The sequence below is a fragment of the Coenobita brevimanus genome, chromosome 2 (assembly GCF_032717465.1).
Source record: "Coenobita brevimanus isolate Jiangsu-jjx chromosome 2, ASM3271746v2, whole genome shotgun sequence".
NCBI classification, from domain to species: domain Eukaryota; kingdom Metazoa; phylum Arthropoda; class Malacostraca; order Decapoda; family Coenobitidae; genus Coenobita; species Coenobita brevimanus.
The window spans coordinates 33,612,121-33,638,780 of NC_136955.1; the positions used below are offsets into that span (position 1 = coordinate 33,612,121).

The window sequence follows — 26,660 nt, forward strand, 5'->3', positions numbered from 1 at the left end:
ATCGTTTATGTGAACTGTTCGTAAATGGTGCAGCGATTGGCCGTACAGAAAGATATAACATGACTTGTGTAGTGCTACTCTCACCAGAAGGTGTTGCGTGACAGTGAATAATATCTCTTGTTTTTCAGCTGAGAACCTAAAAAGCTCATACTTGACTTTCTGTGTCAGTGCTTGCCAACATGGAGAAGAAGGTTTGTCTTCTGACGAGTGGCAAAAGGTCCTCTTCGAGGAGGAGACCGAGGGCGAGGTAGATGATGAGCTGAGCAACGCTTCAAGTGAGGAGGACTGGGACAATTTCCCAGCTCTTTCCCCTCGTGCAGCTTTGCCCACACCTGTACCACGATGGGAGCAGACACCACCACCACCAGTGTCAGAACTATCGGCCCAACCGTCTTCACTTGGATGACAGGAATTGTCTTTGCTTGGACCTCTCGCTCCTACAGCCATTGCGGTCTCTCCACGTCAAACCTCCAGTTCCCCCTTGGCCGAGCCTGTCACCAGCAGGAGGGCCTAGTTACACGACACTGGCACCTGCACGCGGTGCAGTGTCTGTGGCTCAACTGGTGCAGTAGGCGACTGTGTTGTCATCCCCTGCCTGGTCGACAAAGGCGTTGTCTCCGAGAGCTTTCATTCCTCCCAACGTTTTCCAGCACCAGGAGACAGTCTCGTTGTCCTCATTGTCCGAAACATCACCACCTCGACGAGGCCGGTACTGTCCACGGCCCGGCTATGGGGGGCAGCCAGGAGGTGTCCAAAGAGGCACAAGGGTGTTGGTACACTGACCCTCTGCCACCACTGTGGGAGGTGTTGCCGCAACAGATCCAGGGTGGAGCAGTGGCCCTTTTGCACCAGCTAATGGGCCCTTCACAGGATTCCCAGGAATGAAGGTCGATCCGCCAACAACTCTCCAGTTCTTCCAGCTGTTCTTCACCAGGGAGTTGTTGATGTATTTCATCCGTGAGACCAACAGCTATGCATCATTCCTGGGGACTGCATTGGACGCATGGTTCATCTGCAATGAAGAGGAGATGGCCAAGTTCCTGGGCTGTGCTTTTTCATGGGGGTGATGAATCTGCCGACCATCAGGCATTACTGGATGAGATCCCGTCTCCACAACTACCCTCTGTTCACGCCAGTAATGAGTGGGAGGCATTTCAGGGCCATCCTGAAACACTTCCATTCCTTCAACTCACTTGCGATACCCCAGGACAATGGCGACCAGCTCATCAGGGTTCGCACGGTGATGGAGTACCTCCTTCAGCGATTCCAGAACACCTACTTACACGAGGAGCACCTCAGCCTGGACGAGGGGTCACTGGCGTGGAAGGGGTGCCTAAGCTTCTTCTTGTACAACCCCATGAAGCCCTCAAAGTATTCCACCAAGCTTTATATCCTGGCTGAGGCTTCCTTGGGTTACATCTGGAATTTCGAGGTGTATACGGGGCAGAAGAAAGCGCTGGAGACCATGGTGTGGAGCCTCATAGAACCGCTGAAGGATCAGGGACACAAAATTTACATGGACAACTATTATAACTCTGTATCTCTGTGTGAATACCTCTTCAGTGCAGGAACCTACGTGTGTGGGACCCTATGCCTGGCAAGAGGAGCACCAGAGCGGCTGCAGGACATCACAAGGACCAAGAACCTGCCAGAGGGGGGGCACAACAGTGATGCACAAGGACGACGTGATGGTGTTACTGTGGAAGGATAAGCACATTGTCAACTTAGTCTCCACCTTCCACAGCACAAGCACCGTCCAGAAGCAGGTTCAAGGGAAGACCAGGGTTTCTGACGGGAGGACAACCTATGTCCCGAAGACTATGGACAAGCCGGTCATGGTGGATGACTACAATCAACACATGGGTGGGGTGGACCGCTTCAACCAGATGGTCCAGTACTACCCCATCCAGCAGCGGACCGTGAAATGGACCAAGATGATCACCTTCTATTTCATCCACATGGCCATTTTCAACAAGTTTGCCCTGTACAAGAACTGCTCACGTGGGTCAGTCAGTCTTCTCGAATTCGTGGAGGAGATAGTGGACAAACTCCTCTACTTTGATGAAGCAGAGTGGCCCACATCAGGGCACATCATCCACTATGCCCCTGATCTTCCAACCCGACAGCCAGTAGGACATCCGGCACCTGCGGCACCTGCTGCAGTGCCAGCACAGGTGCCAAGACCACCGGCTCCTGCACCAACACCACCATCTCCAGGAGGAGGACCAGCACAGGGGTCAGTGCCACCATCACCTTCAGGACCAGCACAGGTGCTGAGAGAACCATCACCAGTTCCTGGTCCATCGGGAGAACCTGCTGCCGCTGCCATGCCTGGGCCTGCAGCTGCACCTCCAGGACAACAGGGCCGGGGAACACCAGGAGGACATCCAACCAAGCAACGTCGATTCATCAACGATAGAGTGCGGTTGGATAACACACTGGGCCACCAACGGGAGAGGATCCCCAACCGGAAGATGCTGTGGTGCACCCTGTGTTTGATGGTGATGATGAGGAGGGACACAAGTGTCCTGTTTGTGATGTGGCACTTTGTGTGGGTGATTGCTTCGAATGGTTCCATGCCAAGTGAAATATTCCCTAGTGGAACGTACACACACACACAGACACACACACACACTAACACACACATTCACACACTCAGGCACATGCTAACACACTTAAACACACACTAACACAGACACTCACACAAACACTCACACACTCACACTCACACACACCCACACACACTACATAACTCCTCATCTTCCAATCCCAGAAGGTCCTACAAGTCCATCAACACCCCTGGAGGAAGCGAGTTCTCCAAATTTTGTTGATATGTATATTGGCCTATTATCAATACCCCTATGATTTTCAGACAAATAACCTTTTTCTCCTACATATTACACATATGACAGAAAGTACAGCTTCATTAGCAGTAATTAGAAAAAAGTAGTGTTCATGTGTAGTAGGTTATAGCCATAAAAAAAAACAACCCTGGAAGATTTTAGTCTGTACAAAAAAAAAAGAAAAAAAAAAAAAAGGCTTTGGGAGCATACAGTAATCTTTAGGCAACGGGGGGGGGGGGAACACTGTTCTTTTTTTCGCTTGTGGTAAAAGTAGCTACTGACTGGAAGAGTAATCTAGATTTGTCGTCCTATTACTCGAAAACTATTGGACTTATTGACTTTCTGTAAGAACCATGATAAAGAGCAGTAAATTCTACGTATGTTCATTACCGGTACCAGAATATAAGCCTTTGGGAGCACTTTTGGTAGGAAAAAGCGGGGGAACAGACTTCATTTTTTTCCTTGCTTCCGGTAAAAGTCGAAAGCACTCAGAGGAATAATCTCACTTTGTCAGCCAATTACTTACAAACTATTGGACGTATCGATTTCCTGTAAGAACCATGATAAAGAGCAGTAATTTCTACGTATGTTCATTACCAGAATATAAGCCTTGGGGAGCATTTTCTGTTGGAAAAGTCGGGGGAACAGACTGTTTTTATCCTCACTTGCGGTAAAGAAAGCGCTCGGAGGAGTAATCTCAGTTTGTTGGCCAATTACTCGAAAACTATTGGACGTATCGATTTCCTGTAAGAACCATAATAAAGAGCAGTAAATTCTACGTATGTACAAGACATAACAATGTAATATCTATGATAAGAATTCGTTGTTACGTAGGCGGGAATATAGCGAATGCTATAAAGTGATGCACAGACGTGAGTATCCAGTTGTTTTTGTCCATTTACTCGAAAACTATGAGGCATATGGAAACCAGATGGTGCTGATTAGAAAGCTCATAAAATTCTGCATAATATTATGCAATAAAAACATAAGGTGTGCAAGAAAAGTTCTTGAGAGCTCCCTGAATTTTTTTTAAAAATGGGTTTCAGTTTTTGGCTATTTTCTCGAAAATTACAAAACGTATCACAACCGGATTTGTCTCTTTAGGAAGCTGATGAAATTCTCTATCAAAACTTTCAGTAAAATTTTCCTGTATGATGGAAAGCATTCGAATGGTGATGTTGGGAAGTGATATTGATGTAGCAAAATGTTTATTCACATCAGCCTAAAGTTGTTTTATTCGTATAATCCTGTTTCTTTGTTGTGCTTATCAGCTACAACAACCATCGACGAATAAGATGAGATAGATTTCATGGCAGTATATTGATGTTTAAGTGGCAAAAATAAGGGGAGAATACGTGTTATTTGCCATGTGCGGGCAGCCGGGCCGGGCTGCCAGGCGGATAAAATCGTGCGCAGGAAAACTTACCAAAACGTACCATGTGCAAGAGGGTATATATATATATATATATATATATATATATATATATATATATAGATATATATATATATATATATATATATATATATATATATATATATATATATATATATATATATATATATATATATATTCACTGACTTCACCTGTCTCAAAGACCATCACTTTACTCTTCCCTACATTCACCTTTAGATTCCGTTTCTTACACACTCTCCCAAACTCATCCACCAAGCCTTGCAGCTCCCCTTCGTCTTCACTCAACATCACAGTATCATCTGCAAACAACAGTACAGGGAGTTTCTAAACACTATCCTCTCTCACCAGGGCCACTCCAACATCCATTACCCTACCTTGTACCTCTTTTATTACCCCATCCATGTACAGATTGAACAACCATGGAGACATGACACATCCCTGTTTTGACCCAACTTTCAAAGAGAAAAATTCACTTAGTTCACCATCCACATGCACTGCAGCCTTCTCACCATAGTACATACTCTTCACAGCATTCAGTAACTTCCCATCTACTCCCTATATTCTTAATACTTTCTACAATCCTAGTCTATCCACCCTGTCGTATGCCTTCTCCAAATCCATGAAAGCCGCATACAACTTCTTTCCCTTCTCTAGAAACTTTTCCACTAATGATCTAAGAATGAATATCTGATCTACACAACCTCTTCCCTTCCTAAAGCCTCCCTGTTCTTCTCCAACTAATTTCTCTGTTCTTTCTCTAACTCTGTCAATAAGTATCCTACCATACACTTTTCCTATTATAATAAGAAGACAAATGCCCCTATGATTACCAGACACTTCTTTTTCCCCTTTTCCTTTGTACAAGGGAATAATTATACCTGACTTCCAATCCTCCGGGACTCTACCTTCCTTCCAAGCTAATCTGCACATCTTCCACATCCATTCTACTACTATCTCTCCCCCATGCTTCAGCATTTACCACACACTCCATCAATTCCTGGGGCTTTCCCCGATTTAACTTTCTTCATTGCTTCCACAACTTCTATCCTACTGATTTCTTCCTGTTTTCTCACCTCCCTCCTTCTCCCAGCCATTCCCCAGCCACTTATACTCGCATTACTTCCATCCTCTATGTTCAACAATTCCTTAAAGTGTTCTCTCCATCTGCTCACTTTTTCTCTCTTCTCCACTAGTAATCTACCATTTTTATCTTTCACTCCCCTGCTAACTTCACTTCCACCCTGTCTTACTCTTTTCACCTCTTTCCAGAACATTTTCTTACAGTCCCTCTATTTTACACTCAAATTCCTTCCAAATTCCTCATCCACTCTCTTCTTACTTTCTCTTACTAATCTTTTCACCTCTCTCTTTCTTTCTACATATAACTCTCTCTTCCACCTCTCAACTTCTTCCACGCCCCTATTTCTCATCCATTCATTGCATGCTTTCTTCTTTTGTGCCACAGCCTGTCTTACCTCTTCAGTCCACCACGCTGTTCCTTGCACCCCCCTCCGTCTTCTCTTCCTTCTACACACCACATCACATGCTGCACATATTTCTTCTGTAAATATACTACACACACCTTCCACGTCTCCCATCTGCTCCAATTCATATTTGCCCAATCATTCCTCCAATTCTTTCTTATACTCTGCCTTTTTCTCATCCTCTTGTAACCCTTTCACTCTCCTTGCAACTACTCCTTCCTCTCGTCTTTCCCTTCTTCTATTCCTCCATCTTACTTGAATCCTAATTCTGGCCACCACCAAGTAATGGTCAGAAAGTCCACTCCCCCAACCTCTATAAGCTCTTGCATCCATTACACATCTTCGCATCCTTTCATCCACACACACATAATCAATCATTGCCTTCCTTTCATTCAGTTCACCACCCACCTTTCTCATCACTCGCCATGTATACCTGTGGATCATTTTATGCCTGAAGAGAGTATTGGCTATCACCAACCCCCTCCCAGCACAAATGTCCACTAATGCACTGCCATTCTCATCTATCTCAGCAGGCACACCCCACTCACCAACTATTCCATCCACCTTCACATTCCCAACTTTACCATTCATATCACCGATCAAAAACACTCTCTCATTCCTTCCAAACTTTTCCATGCACACTTCTACATTTGTCCAGAACTCTTCTCTCACTCTTCTAGCACGATCTTGCGTTGGCGCATACGCACACACAATCGCCCACATTTGTATTCCAACTTTCAACTTTACCCACACAATCCTTGACCCAACTGATCCATAGTGTCTTATGTTCTTCTTCCATCTTTTACTCACAACTATACATACTCCTTCCTTTGCCCTCTCATTCTCACCTACTCCTGCACATATAGCCCATCCATACTCCCATTCTCTCACACTTTCTCCTTTCCATTTTGTTTCAGTTATTCCACATACATCCACTTTCGCACCCTCAAGCACCTGGACAATCTCTCTCTCTTTCACCTCATCATTCGCTCATCTTACATTCCATGTACCCATTACCAAGTTTGTATATATACTTTACATATTTACATAAGTATATATATATATATATATATATATATATATATATATATATTCTCAGAATAACTTCCTATTTTCAAAGTAGTTTGCATTCATTTTCCTTCCTATATTATCAATTACCTCTTTCTTTTTTCCTCTTCACTAGTCTCTTTACGTGCTTCTTGCTGTCAGTATATTCAGTTCTTATTTCAATTGAACTCCTGTCCTGTAACTACTCTAGCCACTTCTTCGTCTGTTCCTCCACTGTCCTCTTAACCTCTTCATCCTACTATGCCGTACCATTCTTCTTTGTTGTTACTTTTCCCACACCACACACCGGTTTAACATTCCTAACTAAGCAATCCCTAATATGCATTCCACAGGCTGTCCAGATCCATTTCATTCCAATTCACTGATTCCAGCTCCTCCCCTACTTTGGTCCTGTATTCATCTGCCATTTCTTTGATCCTCAGTTTCTCGATTTTCACATTTTCTCCAAGAGTGCTCTTCTCTCTCCTGGTCCACATCACTCCTCTCAGCTTGATCTTGCATACCACAATCATATGATCTGGCAGACCTCCACATCGCCCTCTCACGGGCCGCGAATCAGCTACAATTCCCAGCATCGACCTCTCTACGAGCACATAATCAATCAGGCTCCTTTCAACACTATCTCTTGTCCTTCTATACCATGTATATTTATGTGCATCTTTGTGTTTGAAATACGAGCTACAAATGCACAACTTCCTTTCCCAACACACATCCATCAATTGCTTCCCATTGCAATTTTCTCCGGGTACACCAGTACAACCCATTATGTCATCCACGGGACCAGTGCCTACTCTTCCATCCATATCACCGATTACAATCACTTTATAGATCCAGGGCATTTCTCCCACTGCTTCACCCAGCTCATCCCCAAACCTGTCTTTCTCTCTCTCCTGGAGGAGGCACGGGAGGGTGGCCAAAGCACGTCACTCTCCACGTGGTAACTTTCATCCTCAGGCGTCATCTCCTCACTCGACAATGATGACAGTCACCTATAGCTCCCTCGCGATCGCACTTTCACCCAATCCCTTCCTTTCATGAGAGGGTGACTTTGCAAGGGAGGAGGTGGCAGGTTTGGATGGGTGACCTCTTTGGCAAGTGAATCAGACAATGTGGAGTTGGATTTCATAATTCCTAGCCCTTCCATGTTACACGGTCGACTGCCAGCACTGTCCTCCTGGCTCTCCTATGATGCAGTGGTGAAAAAAAAAAAAAATGGTGGTCATTTCACACCATGGTGGGAGAAGCAAAACTATGTCCATCAGCCAGGAATTCATGAACACATGATTTCTGACGGTCAGTGCCATCAGTCATGCTTTAAGGGTTAAACCTTGCTTGGATGTCTGTGAGTGTAGAGGTTTGAAAGTAAATGGAAATAGAATAAAATAAGTTTGTGGAAGAAAGATGAGGAATCTTAAATGTAATGTTTCAATGAATGGAGAAAGATTGGAACTGGTGAAACCTTTAAGTACTTAGGTAAAGTGTTAATAATGGGAGGTAAATATATATATATATATATATATATATATATATATATATATGGAGTAGCACAATGTTGGAAAGTTGATGTTGCAATAAAAGTTTTCATACTGATTTGGTGGCTGCAAAAAGGACTGCATAAAGGCATATGAGTGTTGACATTAACTAGAGAGAGTGGCATGAGTATAAAAATTCATGAGTGAAGGAATCAGAAATGTGACCCTTAAGGAATGGATGTGGTGTATATAACGTGGAGCGGATAAGAAATTTTGGTACTTCTGTTGATCAGAGAACAGAATACAATTGCCAAGACAATACAGTTACACTGAGGTAATGTTTATAAATTAATTTATGAAAAAGGTATATGTTACTGTATATGAATGAGTTTGAAGGTAGGTGACTTTGAAAACCAAGAAGATGGATTGTTATGGTAAATGGAAGTATGAATAGGTGAGATATTTGCTCTGAGAAAGCAAAAGAACTGGAGATTGACCATAATGTTGGTAAGAGTATGAATGGAGATATGCATGACAGAGGTTTCATCACATTTCAAAACTGACAGTCAATGAAATTATTTCTAAATTGTAGCCCTTATGAAACATCTTTCAAGTGTAGTTGAGGTATTTTGCAGAACTTAGTGAGTGAGTAAAGGTTAGTCCATTTTTATTGGGATCTTTGTCGGTAGTTATCCTATACTTATGTTTCCTGTTTCTGTTCTGAATCCCACTTGGCAGCCTACTTCTTGCAGCTCAGTGGCAGATTAAGATAATTCCACAGCTCTACAACCTTTCCATAGTTGTTCATGACTGGCATCATATTCTAGTGTTAGTTTCAAATTGCCAGTCAGCATTCAAAATTAACTGATTATTTTTGGGGCAGAGTTAAAGTGGATATAGGGCAGTGAAAAATGAGAGTTGGGACGCATGGTGATGGGTGTTTTTTATCCAGGTGGCGGATGGGGACACAAGTGTTGGTGTTTCTTCACGACTACCATATGATCAAGGAAGCGTATAACAAGCCAGAGAACCTGGACAGACCTGACTGGTTGTTCTTCAGGTTCACTGAAAATCCTGCCCTTGGTAAGTAGAAGGGAAAGACTCGTAGAGCTTGCGTTAAAAATATCGGTACTTCCAGTTGCTGAAGATTGCTTTGACAATATAAAAGTCGACATAAGCTAAAGTGCAGTCTGAAATACTAAAAGCTCTACAATATTTGCGTCTGCTTATAAGGATACCTAACGTCTTTTCCTTGCCAACTACATTTCAGTCTTTCACTTTCGCATCAGTACTGTTTACGGCAGGAAAATATACACATAAGGTTCCACCATCCTGAATCTGTATTGTTAAATCTGTGTGTGTGTGTGTGTGTGTGTGTGTGTGTGTGTATGTGTGTGTGAATTTGCTGAATCATTCTTCTTTGGGACAGACCCCACTGGATGTTTGGAAAGGATTGTGGGTGAGTAGGTTGGGGAAAATAGGTTCATTGGGGATAGAGTTAGTCCATGTAGAGAAACAGTGTCATGGAAGAATAATCATTAGAGGCAATGAGTCTAAGTGAATGCATAGGTAAAATGGGTATAAACATTTCCTTAGGGGAAATATGTCTATGGAAAACGTTAAGTCCATGATGGGATTCATTTTTTTTCCATTAAGAAGAGCTGTATGGGGGAGCCTCCTCACACATGAGAGTTGTACTCCACACAGGGGCAAATAAAACTAGTGCATAAAGTCAACAATGGTACAGGGGAAAAGAAGGTACGGAGTCGGCTTAGCACACCTAATCTCTTGGAAGCAGATTTTACATGAGATGCAAAATGATCTTTCCAAGATAAGTTCCGAGTGAATGAAACCCAAAGCATGTTCACGGCTGATGCAGGATTGAGCTGGATACTATTAACTATTAGTGGGTATTAGTGAGTACTCCTGTGGAAGCTTGTGTCGGGTTGATAGGTGTAACAACTGAGTCTTTGACACGTTGAAAACAACAAGATTATTTTCACCCCAGTAAGAGATACATGCCAAATCAGACATTGGGTTTGCCATAGCCTCATCACTTGTCTGTCGAAGTAACTGCTGAGATGGACGCTGCAAGAACCGAATGGAAAGGTGGAGGATGGAATCATAAGCGTACAAGTGGCTAGGGTTAGATGTACAGCTTAGAAGGTCATGATGAATAAAATAGAGCTTTTTTTTTATGCTAGGAAGAAGGAACCAAAGGCCACAAGCCTGCAAAAACTGTTCCTTCCAAGAGAAGAACAAAATACAAGAGAGAGCCAAATTCAAGATCCACTCATTTCGAGATGCCTGGACACATTGCATTTGAAAGAATGGAGATCATAGGAAGCAGGAAATACAGACAGGAGACAGTTCCAGAGTTGACCTGTTGCATAAATGAAGGACTGGGAGTAGCGGTTAACTCTTGCATTAGAGAGTTGGACAGAAAAGGGATGAGAGTTTGCTGCTTGATGGGTGCTACACGCCAGTTCTAGAGGTGGAGGAATGCAAGCAGACAGTTCAGAGGAGCAGCGACCATTGAATTAGCGATAGAAAAGAGATAAAGATGCAACAGTGCGGCGAAGAGACAGAGGTTGAAGGGAGCCAGTAAGAGGAGGAGAGTTAATGAGACGAAAAGCCTTTGACTCCACCCTAATGAGAAGAGCTGTATGTGGAGAACCTCCCCACACTTTCGAGTTGTACTCCGCACTGGGGTGGATAAAACCCGTGTATAGACTCAACAATTGTCCAGGGGTAAAAAAGGAATGGAGTCGGCTTAGCACACCTAATCTCTTGGAGGTAGATTTTACAAGAGATGTAATATGATCTTTCCAAGATAAGTCCCGAGTGAAGGAAACCCCAAGCATGTTCAAGGATGATGTAGGATTAAGCTAAGTATTATTAAACTTTAGTGGGTACACCTGTGGAAGATTTTGGCGGGTTGATAGGTGTAAGAACTGAGTCTTTGATGCATTAAAAACAACCAGATTATTTTTACTCCAGTCAGAGATACGAGCCAAGTCAGACATTAGGTGTGCCATAGCCTCATCCCTTGTTTGTTGAAGTAACTGCTGAGATGGACATTACGGGAACTGAATGGAAAGGCGAAGGGTGGAGTCATCAGCATACGAGTGGATAGGGTTAGATGTACAGCTTAGAAGGTCATTGATGAGTGAAAGGAAGAGAGCTGGTGACAGGACAGCGCCCTGAGGAACACCACTGTTGACAGATCTAGGAGAAGAACGATGGCCGTCTACAACAGCGGCTATAGAACGACCAGAAAGGAAGCTATAGATGAAGGCACAGATAGAAGAATAGAAACCGTTAGAGGGCAGTTTGGAAATTAAAGATTTATACCAGACTCGATCGAAAGCCTTTGAGATGTCGAGTGCAATGGCAAAGCTTTCGCCAAAGTCCCGAAAGGAGGATGACCAAGAGTCTGAAAGTTAGGTGAGAAGATCGCCAGTGAAGCGTCCATTACGGAACCCATACTGACGATCAGAAAGAAGGTTGTGATAGGAGAGGTGCTTTATAATATTTCTATTAAGAACTGACTCGAAAACTTTTGAGATACAGGATGTTAAAGCAATTGGACGATAGTCTGAGGGTTGGTAATGGTCACCCTACTTTGGGAATGGCTGAATGAGAGCAAACTTCCAGCAAGAAGGAAAGGTACAAGTTGATAGACAAAGATGAAAGAGTTTGCCTAAGCAGGGTGTAAGCACAGAAGCACAGTTCTTGAGAACAACAGGAGGGACTCCATCAGGCCCATACGCCTTGTTAGTATTGAGGCCTGTGAAGGCACAAAATACATCAGCTGAAGAAATTTTAATGTCAGCCATGAGGAAGTCAGAGGGGGGAAGTGAAGGAGGAACAGCACCGGAATCGTCTAAGGTGGAATTGGAAGAGAGTCTGAGCGAAGAGATCTGCATTATCAGTAGAAGAAAGAGCTACAGAGCCATCACAGTAGAAAAGGGGAGGGAAGGATGATGAGGTAAAGTTGTTAGAATGGCAAGGTGCCAGAAGGCGCTGGAAGAATTCGATTTGGAGAGTTGAGACCATTTAGTACAGATGAAATTATTTTTAGCAGAGCAAAGAACAGACTTCGCACGATTCCGGGCAGAAACATAAACAAGATGTGATTCAAGGGTGGGTTGGCTCTGGTACCTTTTATAGGCCTCTCCTTGTTGTGGACGCATTAGAACAAGCGTGATTAAACCAAGGCTTTCTTGCATTAGTCAGAGGATATGAGAAGGGAATGTATGTTTCCATGCCTGAGAGAATAACCTTCGTAATGCGCAAGGCACACTCAGATGGTACCCAGCCATGGAAGCAATAATCATTCCAGGGAAGTCAAAGAAGCACTGCCTGAGGGCCCCCCAATCTGCAGCTCCAAAGTACCATGGACGACGTTTCTTTGGAGGGTCCATAGGCCACACTGGAGCGACAGGACAGGTTAGGTAATAAGGTTGTGATCGAAGGAGCCCAACAGTGAGAAAAGATTAACAGTGTAAGCAGAAGGATTAGTTGTAAGGAGGAGGTCAAGTGTGTTGGAGCTCTCTCAAACGCAGTCAGGGATACAGGTAGGGTGCTGTACAAGCTGGTCTAGGTCATTAAGGAGAAAAAAGATGTAGGGTTGTTCACCAGGTGGATCAGTGAAAGAAGAGGAAAGCCAAAGGTGGTGGTGAACATAGAAATCTCCGAGGATGGAGATTTCAAAGAAAGGAGTAATGGATAGAATGTGTTCTATCGTAGAAGTAATATAGTCAAAGAATTTTTCTTAGTAGAATCAGGAGATAAGTAAACAACGCAGATATATTTAGTTATAGAATGACAAGAAAGCCGAAGCCAAAGAGTAGAGAATTCAGAAGAATCAAGCTCAGGAACACGAGAGCAAGATAAATCGTTGCGTACATATACACAACAGCCACATTTGGCTTTGAAATGAGTATAAAGTAGGAGGAAACAGAAAAGGGTTTGCTGTCATTCATCTAACCCTGTGTTGCCCAATGAGGAGTGTAGAAGCCCGCGGCTAAGCAAGTTGGTCCTGATGTTTAACCCGTCACGTCCTGAGGTTTTCCGCCCCTCCGACATCCCCTAGTCCCGAGCCTTTTTGGAAATTTTTTTTTGGGCTCAAACTTCCGCTTAGGCTGAGAAATGAAGGAAAATCACCAAGAAAGGGCTTACTGTGGTCTAGAAGTGGTCAGGACAGGTGAGGTCCCCCACGCCAGGTATCGTATTCTATTATGGACGTGCCAGGTGCTCACATTTTCTATGGTAAGGTATACTGGGAGAAACAACACACAACACGTCTATATTTATTGAATTTGAACTAATAAACAATAACAGTAACAATATAATGGATTTCAGACACATATATATCAAAAATAAGCATTGTACGATCGCGCGAGCATAGCGAGTTAGGACCGAGTCATAACATGCTATATGCTAAGTTTCCTGTATCAGTCAACATAACATTTTTTCTACTTGTATACTTCTGTTTCAATGACATTTTACCAATTACAACTGTTTGTAAGTGTTTTCAGATATTTTCATTCATTATGATGACATGCCGCATAAGTTTAGCGCACATCAGCTTAGTAAGCGCACTCGCTATGACTCGTATTTCAACATACCCAATTGTTTTATCACTTTCCTATTATTTTTCCCTTACATAGAGCCTTTCCTCCACCACTGTAAATGTTTTCAATTATTTTCATTCATTATGAGGGCATTTAGCGATATGCTAGCGCATATTCACGTAGCAACCACGATCTCAAACACTCGTGTTTCATCTTCTACTTTATTTATTCACTCCAATTATAATTTCCCACTTACATTACACACGTTTACACCCCTATACTGCACTGTGCATACTTACTGGCATTATTTATTCAAGTGAGCGTGAGAATATCGCATGAAAATACCCTCGCAATGAATGTTTTGACCAACATAATACTCACACACTTATATACTAATTCTTCAAATATATTACACACTTTACCACTTGTTGACTTCTATTTTCACTATTACGTGCCTTATTCATTCAACGGAGCGTCAGGATATCGCATCTCTATACACACGCTATGAATATTTGACTTAGAATATATTTCAGCACTTACAATAATTTGAACTTATATTATACCCGTAAGCATTTCCAATAATAATAATTATATAATTACGGGACGTATTTATTGCACTGAGCGACAGAATATCGCATCATAAAAACCCTCGCTATGTATGTTTCCACTTACAGCATATTCATACACTTACAAACAATTTTTGCACTTATGTTATACCCGTATGCACTTTATACTAATATTTGGAGATCAACATGACTGATAATTTCACTGAGCGTCTGTCTGTCGCATTTACTTCATAGTTTCAGCGTCCTGTCGCATTCACACCATATCAGAATTGCATCAACGTGTGATATTCGCTGAAACGTGGGTGAATACAGAGACCCAAGTCACACTCCACACACTCATAGCGGGTGTCCTTCCTCTGTGTCGTGAGTCTCACCCGGGAATTGCTACACACGTGACACCTGCGTTGGGGCCTAGGTCTGTTTGGCTGGGGAGAGATAGGAGTGGGGAAATGGCGGCCGGATATTCTCAGGGGAGTTTGTGCAATAGGGGCAGTGCGGGTGCGATGTTGGGGCCTTTCTACAGCATACCGTGCAAACATCTCTCTTGTGAGCTCCCTCACAAACCCTTCAAAGGTTTCCTGAACTCCTGTTGTCATGGCGTGAAGGTGGTGGCAATTCAGAGCAGTGATGTCTAGCAAGTGAAAGAACAGTTTCTTATACCACTTCATCGTGGTCCTGGCACACTCTACCGTCGATATCATGGAGTCTGACTAGTCCACGAGGTGCATGTTTATGTTATAGTCCATGACACACTCAGGTTTCCAAATATGACGCCTGTTCTCGCTACGGTAATCAACTGAATCAGTACGGTGCATCAAGGGGCGGTGAACCATTGACAATAGGCTTACTTCTCTATTGTGGTTCCACACAGTTGGAAGGATGTTGTTGGCTTTGAAGAAGACAACCTCATTCCTTGCAAGTTTCCGCCCTACCTTGGCCATGTGACGCCGGTTCACCTTCACGGTTCCACAGACTCCAGTTTCATGTGTGAAGATAACGAACGAGAAGAGGGCTAGTGTACCAATTGTCCAGGTAGAGGACGTGACCACGATGAAGGTAGTCTTCTATCATCGTCTTTACCACTGCTCCCGACAGTCCAATACTTCGATCTTCTATTATGTCTGTCTGTGCACCGGTGTACAAGACTATGTCTTGCACGTATCCAGTCCTACAGTCACACAAAACAAAGATCTTGAACCCAAAACGGTGCCTTTTGCTGGGTATATACTGCCTAAATGAAATATTGCCTCTCTACAACACGAGACTCTCGTCTATGACGAGGTCTCTATAGGGATAGAATGAGGAACGAAAGGTTTGCCTCAGGTGATCAAAGACCAACCTAATTCGCCTCATTTTATCAGTGTCGTTCGCATTTGCAGGATCATGAGCATCATAGAAATGGAGGCGACTTAGAATTTGTTGAAACCGATTACGGCTCATCACTTGCCCAAATATTGGGGTAAACATAACAGGATCCCTAGCCTAGTAAGCAGGAATTCTGTTCTTTCGTATAATACCCATCAAAAGGACCAGGGCAAAAAATAGGAACATTTCTGAAAGGGAGACAGGGTAATCATATATGATAGAATGCCTACTCCTTGTTCCTAATCTTTCACTCTCAAGGCGCTGGGTGCTTGCAAACAGGTTGGTTTGGTATACAATCTGCTCCACAAATGCCTCACTAAAAAACAGGTGGAAAAAATCCAGCCTGGTGGAATTACGGTGAATTCCTGGAGCAATGCAGCCAGAGCTCCCCTGCTCAGTGAAGGGGTGAATGAGGGGAGAAAAATCACTCCCATCCTCCCAATTCCACCCCACAAATCCCTCGTCCCCATCATCCCCATCACCGCCTTCATCTGGGTGGGGAGGAGATCCTGGTGGGGGAAGTGGGGGAGAAGGAGTGCGAAGGGCTTCCCCACCGTCACTCCTCTTCCCTCTGCCTTTACTCTTTCCCTTTCCCTTACCCTTACGGCCTTGAGGAACATTAGGGGGCTGTGGGGATGAAGTAGTGGAATATTGGGGAGCAGAAGACGTGCTGGGGAGTGGTTCCTGCCCACCTTCCCCCTCCATGACAACACCACGTGCTTTCTCATGCACCCTAGCTCGACCACGTGTTAGGGGGTATTGGGGAGCATAAGACGTGCTTGGGAGTGGTTCCTCCCCACCTTCCCCCTCCCTCACAACCCCACGTGATACTGAACGCACCCGCACTCGCCCATGTGATGCACTACGACGCCTCACACTACCTAGGGAGAGCAATGACTCACGTCACTCTCACTTTCCCTAATCCTCCCTGTACTTTCCCTTTCACTCCCCACTCCCTCCATGGCACTTCCTAACTCCCCAAACAAAATGCTAGGCCCATACCTGCTCGTCCGACGTGGTGTGCACTCTGGGCCACGATGAGTGATTACCTCACGTCCATACCACGTGGCAGCACGTCCCACGACTCCGTCATTGTCCTCGTCCTCGTCATTGAAATCTGGTTCCAAATCACGTTGGGGATAGGCATAGGATGTTGCATGTGGCTTCTTGGCCTGGTGCCCCTCTCTAGCAGCACAGTAAGTCACATACTGCCACTTCCTGGGAGACGGATCTTCCTCGTCACTGCTGGTGGTTTCTTCCTCCTGTGGCTGCACATAATCTTTATCTACAACCTCGTCATCCAGTGGGGAATCACTGTCGCCTGTAAAGGCTTGAATTTCGCCTTCTGAGAGACCTCTCTTAGCCATGTCTGAGCAGGACCGTTGCTACCAGGTGAGTGGACGAGTGGCGGGTTAGCGCGGGTCGCGCGGGGTTGCCGAGTGTCCCCACCTGGTGGCAGGTAGGGGAAGGTCATGCGAGGATACGTACCGCATATCAAGCGCGAAATTTGAAAATTGTCGAAATTATGCACTTTGCAATTGCACGACGTAACGGTACGTCGCCAGGACTGGCAAATGCAAATCGTTGCAACATACCCATACGTCAATGGGACGGGGCGGGTAAAAAAAAAAAATAGATCCTTGGATAAACTGTTAGAGGAAAATATGACCATGGAGGGGAAATGGGGTCACGGAGAAAATAGATTCATGGGTGAAAAATAAATCTACAGGGAAAATAAGGCCATGGCTGGAAAATAGGTTATTGGTGGATCACCAGAAAAGTAACGCCATTACCTCTAAATGGTGCTTTGACTGCCTAATTTGTTAAGTATACTAGCCACAACATCGGCTAGTTCCTACACTTGTTCCTACACTTGGTTAGAAAGATGCCCATGTCAGGAATTCAGTGTTAACAAAAGTCTGAGATCCAATCTATATGGCAGTAAAAGCTCCCAGTATACAATATTGTGAGGCTTCCCACCAAGTGGTGACTTGTAGAGGTGTATGGCATGTAGGACTACTGGGCCTTGGGAGTAGGCTGTGAAGCCTATTCTCAGAGTCGGACACCAAAAAAAAACAAAAAAAAGTCAGAGGGAAGGAAGGGAACGCAGGAACAATGAAGAACCATTACATGGTCAGGAAATGAATCTCAGACGAAGGACGAAGTGTTGGGACTTACCCAACATGTACAGGAAATATTTTCATAGAAGGGGAGCATCACTACCTGGGCGTAACTCGATTCCAGAATCGATGCTTGTCATTCTAATGAACTACCAAAGAATAATTTCCGAAGTGTGGGAACCGATTCCTCTGTAGTGATACTGCTAACACTACCAGTGATACTTGTCACATGGAGGGATATGGCAACGCAGTCCCGGTTTAACTATTGCCGATGCACCGGTGATGCTGGAGCGTGAGTCGGAGTACGATGACTTATTCTTCACGCAAGGGATGAACAGGAATCAATTCAGAATAGCAGTTATTATGACAAGCATATTCTCTGTGTCAGCTGTGAATGAAAGACTTTTCAACCGAAAAGTATAATGAGTAGCTAGCCTACATGCTACTTACTGAGAACTATTTTTTTTTTAAATAAAAGAACTATATTTCCAAAAAACTGATAAAATTTTTAAAGAATATAAGTTTGACATACTTTCATATATTACACATCACAAATACACACACAATTATATATATATATATATATATATATATATATATATATATATATATATATATATATATATATTACAGTGGCTTCGTTCTTGAAATTAAAACTAATGGACTGCATATTTATAGGAGGGAACAATATCTTAGGTCAAGGAAAGTCTGAGTCGGTGGGTGGATGCACGTGTGGCTGGTTGGTGGTGAAGGGTGGCCAACCTTTCCGATTCCTTATGTCTACTTATCCATTCCACATTTAGTATGCTGCTTTTTTTTTTTTTTTTTTTTTCTATACTTTAAGGGTGTTACAGATATAATGTGTGATTAGCATCACCCAATTACCAAATATTTTTCCCTATATTTCGGTTCTGTTTTGCTTCTTCACTGTGACCACCTACCAGCGTTTGGTAAGCCTGACATTTGTATGTTGCCAGGGCTACTGTTTTGACGTATTCATAATACAATCAAACTTTAATGTGTGGGGATATGGAATGGGATCCAGCATCATACATTAAATATTTAAAGGTTATAGGTGCAAAATCATTTAGATTTATCGTAAATTTACCAACATATATGCATCCAAACGTATATTACCCACCCGAAACTCAGCCAGGGTTACCAACAGTGCCAAAGTTCATTCATAAAACGCAACAGCCTACTACAGTTCAGTTGCCAGACAGCACCAGGCAGATACTAAGTGGGTTAGGATCGGGTGTCCGCAATAGTACCACAAGAGAGTATGAACCACCTTACACACCGAATAATGAACACCCTAATCATAGTAACAAAAAGAAATATACATAGTTCTGTTATATGAACACGGAGGAGAAAAGATACGGAGTAACGACTCAACGTTAAAATTGCGAGACCATTACCTTTACGCCATCTAATGTACAAGATAGATAAGGGAAAATGGGAATATAAGAGAACAGTTACGGGGAAGACTATGTTTGGATTATGAATTGGGAATAAATAAGCCTTCCACGTGAAACTAAGTTAATCTTGAATAATTATATTGTGCATGAGCATCCTTCACCATGGATAACATGAGTGTGGTGAATAGTGTCCCATATAATGTATTCTGAGACAAAGATTCATTCCAATGATAACATTCTTCGACTCGAAATATAATGGATGTATTAATAATACAGACAAGAATATTATAGTGTATTTATTGAGTATATAGATGTACATGTTAGTTTACATTATTATCCCAAAAACATTCAGACGGGGAACAGAAACCCATAGTCGTTTGTTGTTGTAGTTCTGTTAATCATAAGTGTCGTGTTGATTTAACTGGAAAAAATTTCTTTCCATTGTTTTCAGATGCACTTCTACCACATTCCCGTGGATATCTGCGGTATATACCTGTGGATATCGATATATCTATATCGGAATCTTTCTATCTATCCATCTATCTATCTGCAAGTAAATCACTTAATAAGACGCGATTCATAAATGTGCTAATACTCAGAGGGAAAAAGGAAACACGAAATATTCCATGTGCTTTGACTATTTCGTGTTTCCTTTTATCTGTGGATATCATCTCTCTCTCTCTCTCTCTCTCTATGTATAGTATATATATATATATATATATATATATTACATGGTTCTTACCTGCATATAATAGTAATTTCCCGTTATCGGTATATGGCAACAATTATGAATATTGTCAATAAGTACTTAGTATTATCATGTGAGGGCCGGTAAATAATATCCTGCGTTGCGAGTGTAGCGGCATTACATCAGCAAGTTCACATGTCCCTTATCAATGCCCAACGTATCCTTTATCATATGTGTAATAAAACATAGTAAGTTCTACAGATTTCTATATTAGACGTACTTACAGTTGGCCGCACTCCCGCGTTCCCTGAACTTCACCCATAGTCAGCGATGTGGCACCACTGTATTTGTTTGGATCTTTGGACACGTATCGTAGCAGTATGAAGAACTGGGACCTCGCAATAGTGACCTGGCACGGACGGTGTGTAACGGAATTTTCCTCTCAGTGTCTGTGCATTATCGAACCTGTGTATCAACTGAATAGCGATAAGCATTAGGATATAACTGGACTCTGTATCGGGTGTCTGGTTTGTTGAGGAGGAGGTATGGCTAGAGGTGGAGAGGAGGGAGGAGGGGTGGGCTCTTCCATTCTGGGTAGCTTGGCAAAGGGTTTCGAGAAGAAGGTTCACCAGCAACTATCATATGAATCTGGTTATGTAATAAACAAACAAATAAACCACCACAAATGTAAGAGTCGCACATCGCTATAAAGGAATCAACTAAAAACGGAGAATAACCACGCAAACATATCCTGCTGTTTCATTGCAAAATTCAGGTGGTGCACAGAAGGTGCTGACCAAGATGAATATACTGCCACAGCATAAGTCATATATATGGTATTCCTGGTAGACATAACAGGGAGCAGCATTTTGGCACCATGCTATCACCTATGAAGGTATTCTGTTAGGTATGCACACAGTGCAACTACAATGTAGGCATACTAACGTGCTTAAAAAACTACATAAGTTTTTATTTATGAACGTGTCTACATTCCGTATAATAACATCAGGAATAGTTCATTTTCAATACTGTCATTTTCATTGTTATTGACTAAAATAGTGTAATTTTGGTGACGGGTCAATCCAAGTGGCCTCATGAACCAGCCTCCACCTCCCCTGCACCAGCCGAACGCCACATCACATAAGCCTAACACTTAACAAACTGAGGTCTGCTGTGTTTTACGTATCACTATGTAGCGTTCATAGCTGTATTGAGAGCCAAGAAATACATATATTATTTAGCTCTCTATACAAAGGTGAAAGCATGCTGTGTGTGTGTGCCGAACCATGTGAATGTCTGTTGTCTCACTCGTTTCCTGTAAAGTATTGGGTTCCAGCTTACGACTCAGCAAGAAACAGGAGAGCCCGACCCTCCCCCGTCCATTCCCTCCCCTCCACCACTAGCCACACTTCCTCCCCACCAAACTAGACATTCGATACAGGTTCCAGTTATATTCTAATGCTTATTGCTATTTGATTAATACATAGACTTAACAATGCACAGATGCTGAGAGGAAAATTTCATTACTCACCGTCCGTGCCACGTCACTGTTACGAGGTCCCAACTCTTCATACTGCTACATGTCCAAAGATCCAAACAAATACAGTGGTGCCACATTGCTGACTATGGGTGAAGTTCAGGGAACTCGGGATGCAGCCAACTTAAGTGCTGGGGCCCAGTTTCAGCTGTTGACCTCTTAATCTGCACCAACATTTATGACCGTAGTACACTTGTTTATGCGTAACAGTATGTTACATCTGTTTTACGCACTCCTTTTTGTCCTTTGGGAAGGAATGAAACCGTAGGTTAGTTCCAGTACATCGGTTTTTCCTACAAACAACACAGCTGTGTCCAGGGTTTAGAGCCATGTTTATTTGTACCGCCAATCCCCCTCGCATCTCGACTGTCAACTTATGTAAACAAACAGACGACACACCAGCGATCACAGTGCCATCTGTTGACCAAGCCAGCTCGTTACACTGGTCATGTGTTTGCCCGTAAGAATTAATACTCCGTATCTTTTCTCCTCCTTGAGTATGCCATAGCATGGTCCATTTATTCAGTCTCTGTTCCAAATGCATTCTGAGGTAGCGAGTGGAGGTGGAAGAAGCGGGTTTCAAACAGGCACACATGGATGATCGGGTGAGCCGTGTCGTGTCTCATTGCCAGCCACGTAATAATACACACACACACACACACACACACACACACACACATATATATATATATATATATATATATATATATATATATATATATATAGTGGTAAGTGGGGGTGCTCACCATCCACTCACTCGATGTAGTGATGCTCCCAGGTGACTACCACTTCCTCATTTCCGTCCTTCTTTCCTTCATTTCTCTTCTTCATTCTTTACTTCATTCTTTCCTCTTCCTTCTACCTACGGGTGTCTCTACACTCCCTCTTCTGTCTTTCCTTTTATTCATTCTTTCTTCTGCCTGTGGGTGACTCTACACTCCCTCCTTTCTCTTTCTTTCCTTGATTCTTTCCTCTTCCATCTACCTATGGGTGACTCTACACTGAGTGACAGGCTGAATGGTTTCCTATACACCAGGAAACCATTTACTACGCTGGATGGTTACCAAATTATGGCACCTAGTGGTCTAGCTGGTAATGAAGGCACTCCAATTGGATTCAGCATGTGTAAGTTTATAACCAAGGGATGGTTGGGGTTTATTGCTCACGTGATGCTACTCAGGGATGAGTGAGGCTGGTCACTTTCACCTTAACCCGAGGCATCCCATCAACGTATGGGTATGTTGCAACATTTTGTCACAGCTAGTCCCATCGACATACTGGTACGTTGCACAATTGCTAGGTTCATAATTTGCACAATTTTCAATTTTCGCGCGTGATTTTTCATATGTATACACGGGACACCTTCCTCTATTCCTCTGCAAGATGCCAGGCAGGGACAATGCCTTACACCACATAACCTCTCCCCCTCCCCCCGCACGCCATTGTCTCGGCAATTAACCTGTTACCAGTGACCTCGCCAATGAAGACATTCAGGGCCAGAGTGATTCCCTAATCGATGACAATGTGGAGGACAAAGTTTACATAGCATTAGAGGAAGAAACAGTCAGAAATGATAATCAGGTAATGTTGCCAAAAAAAGTCAGGTATGTTGATGAGTTAGTGAGTGAAACAATGCTTATAATGCCTATATTATTGTTTGAAAACCAATATACTCTCGTACTACATATAAATTCATACCAAATAAATAAATAAATACCATTTATAAGTGGTGTGAAATAGTTACCCTCCCATAGAACTCGTTTTTTTTGGAGCCAGCCTGATAGAAAACCCAGTAAGGTAAGGAGGTACTCTTACCTGTATCGAGTATTTTAAACTTCAGGTGAGGAGTTTCTCTATGGATTTTCGATGTTTCTCACCAAAAGTGGAGGTTTTAACCAAAAATTATTTTTTCCAAAATGGCTCGGGATTGGGGGGTGTCGGAGGTGCGAAATAGCTCGGGACATGACGGATTAATAGGGTGGAATCAAAGGCTTTTTATTTCATCAACTCTCCTCCTCTTAGTAGCGCCCTTCAACCTCTGTCTCTTTGCCGCACTGTTGCATCTTTATCTCTTTTCTTTCTCTATTTCCATGGTCACTGCTCCTCTGCACTGTCTGCTTGCATCCTTCCACCTGACGGGCATGTAGCACCCGTCTAGCAGCAAACTCTCGTCGCTTTTCTGTCCAGCTATCTAATGCAAGAGTTAACCGTCACTCCCAGTCCTTTATGTCTGCAACAGGTCAAGTCTGGAACTGTCTGTCTCTGTCTGTATTTCCTACTTCCTATGATCTCCAGTCTTTCAAACATAGTGTGTCCAGGGATCTCGAAGTGAACGGACCTTGAATTTGGCTTTCTTCTGTGTTGTTTTTGTTTTATCTTGGAGGGAACAGTTTATGGGCTCCTGGCCTTTGGTTCATTCTTTCTTGCATATATATATATATATATATATATATATATATATATATATTCTTTATATATATATATATATATATATATATATATATATATATATATATATATATATATATATATATATATATATATATATATAGATAGATATATATATAGATATATATATAAATATATATATATATATATATATATATAGATAGATAGATATATATATAAATATATATATATATATATATATATATATATATATATATTGTTACATAGCCTATGATTTCATCATCCTTTGTGTAATTTTAACGCACAGTATGCTGCATGTTTGATCACGAGCGTGTTCTGCCTCAGTCCCCCCCTTCTACCGTTATAGTAGAGTAAGTCGTCCTTTCTGTTGTTCAGAGCGGGATTGTCAGCTCTTTGTCCCCATGGCTTCATTTGCGCGTCCTTCTTACAAGTTGTATCAAGCTCTGCTGGCCCCTATATAATGAGCTCAGTCTCTGCATCATTGCCACTTAGATCTACTCCTCATTTTGTTCACATCTCTGTCCTCCCCTGTACAGTTATTATTGAGTGCTCAGGAAGTCTCCAACCATCTAGCAGCCGTGTAATTTGAGTATAACTGTTATTGCATTTTTTCCTTGTACTGTATAGCATAAGGTGTTGATTTGTAGGCCTAGTGAGGTTTTTTTGTAATTTATGTAGGATTCATTTTGTCAGCCAGTTTTAATACTAGTTTGTATCTGTAATAATTTATCTTGCATTAACTGAGCATTACCCAGTGTATTTTCATTTTATCAGGGCTGACTAAGGTAAATTTACTCTTGCTAATTTCATGTTAATAGAGGCTATTGCAGTTAACCATATATTTAACCTGTTTTTTGCCATTACATTATCCTTATGAGTCCTGAATGTTTTGTTGTTAGTTTGAGCATTAAACTTTAACTTGTAATTTTACCTAACTCTTTTGTTTTGAACCTGGAACTTTACGGGACAGTAGTGACTCTTAGTATTCTCACTTAAAGTGTACATTATCTTTCTCTGTTCTGTAACATAAATTTGGCGACCTCATATCAGGATATTCAGGATATTATCATAAGGATATTGCTTGATATTTTGTGACTGTTACTTATTCATGATGTCTACTATTGCTACACTTGATGAAGCCAAAGATTTTTTGTCAAATGTGCAAACAGTGTGTGATGTAGAGAACAGAACAAAGAATGAACTTAAGCTTGTTGCTCAACAATTCGGAATTGCTGTTCGCTCTCATCATTCTAAAGATCAAATTGTTGACATGATTAATGAAAGCTTGTTTAATGTAACTCCTCCAAATGAGCAAACGCAGATTGAATTAGCTAAGTTACAGCTAGCCCTGCAGGAGGCTCAGGCTAAGGAGGCGTAGTCTCGTGTTAAGGAGGCTGAATTTCAAGCACGTGCTAAGGAGGCTGAGTCTCAGGCTCGTATTCAGGAGGCTGAATTTCAGGCAAATGCTAAGGAGGCGGAGTCTCAGGCTCGTATTCAGGAGGCACAGATACAGGCGCAAATTGAACTTGCTAGGATTCAGGCAGACCATGAGTATCGCATGAAACAAGGTGGAACTGGATCATCTAGCTCTGATGATTTTGATGTGGCTAAAAATGTTAAACTTGTCCCTCCTTTTAATGAATCTGATTTAACAAAGTATTTTCAGTTGTTTGAGAGGGTAGCTACAGGTTTTAATTGGCCCAAAAAGTATTGGCCAGTACTCCTTCAAACTGTTCTCACCGGTAAAGCTCAAGTAACTTATGCATCTTTGCCTCAGGATCAATCTGATAATTATGGTGTAGTTAAGAGCTTGATTCTTAAGGCCTATGAGCTTGTTCCTGAAGCTTATAGAGAAAAATTTAGGACAACTTATAAGCAAGATAAGCAATCCCATGTTGAGTATGCAAAAATCAAAGAAGATCTGTTAGAGCAGTGGTTAAATTCTAAGAATGTGGATTCTGATTTTGGTAAATTTAAGCAGATGATTTTGCTGGAGGACTTCAAGAGGTGTATTTATAAAGATGTAAGCCTATATCTTGATGAGAAAAGAATAGATAATTTGTCTGATGCTGCAGTTTTAGCTGATGAATATGTTCTCACTCACAAGAGATATTCTAAAGAAAAAGGGAAAGCTGAGAGTAAGTACGTTGCCAGGTAACAGGAAAGAGAATAAAGATGATGTTTCTCAGGAAGTAAATACCAGCTTCACCTCTAGATTTCAGAAAAGTAAATGTACTTATTGTAGTAAGCTTGGTCATACTACGGAGAGATGTTTCAGGAGACAGCGTGATGTGAACAAAAAGGAGTCTTTAAATATTCAGTCAATTGGTCTAGTGTCCACTCTTGAGAGTTCCCAGAATTCTTTAACTGAGTTAACTGAACCTGCTTTGAGGGGTAACTTAAATTCTCATAATGAAGCTCCTCTTTTGAGCAGTAACGTGGGTGACACTCTCAAGAGTTCATGTGCTAATTTCCTGTCTGATGGTTTTGTCAGTCCTCTGGACAGTAATGACAGGAAATCAGTTAAAATATATCGTGATACAGGTGCTTGCCAATCCCTTATGCTGACCAGTGTTCTAGGCTCTAATGTTAATTCCTCTGATGAAACTGTAATCTTACAAGGTGTAGGGAATAATCACTTCTCTGTCCCTCTGCAGAGTGAATTTAGAGTCTGGT

The 26,660-nt window shown here is 42.3% G+C and overlaps 1 protein-coding gene across 1 annotated transcript in view; it reads left to right on the forward strand.

The window, feature by feature from the left end:
- LOC145391618 (cytochrome P450 2L1-like) overlaps positions 1–26,660 on the forward strand; it is a 257,804-nt gene that overhangs the window by 97,670 nt on the left and 133,474 nt on the right. Inside the window, exon 3 of the mRNA XM_080266160.1 lies at positions 9,234–9,364. Within this exon, the coding sequence (XP_080122286.1) occupies positions 9,234–9,364 (131 nt within the window). The remainder of the gene's footprint in view (positions 1–9,233; positions 9,365–26,660) is intronic.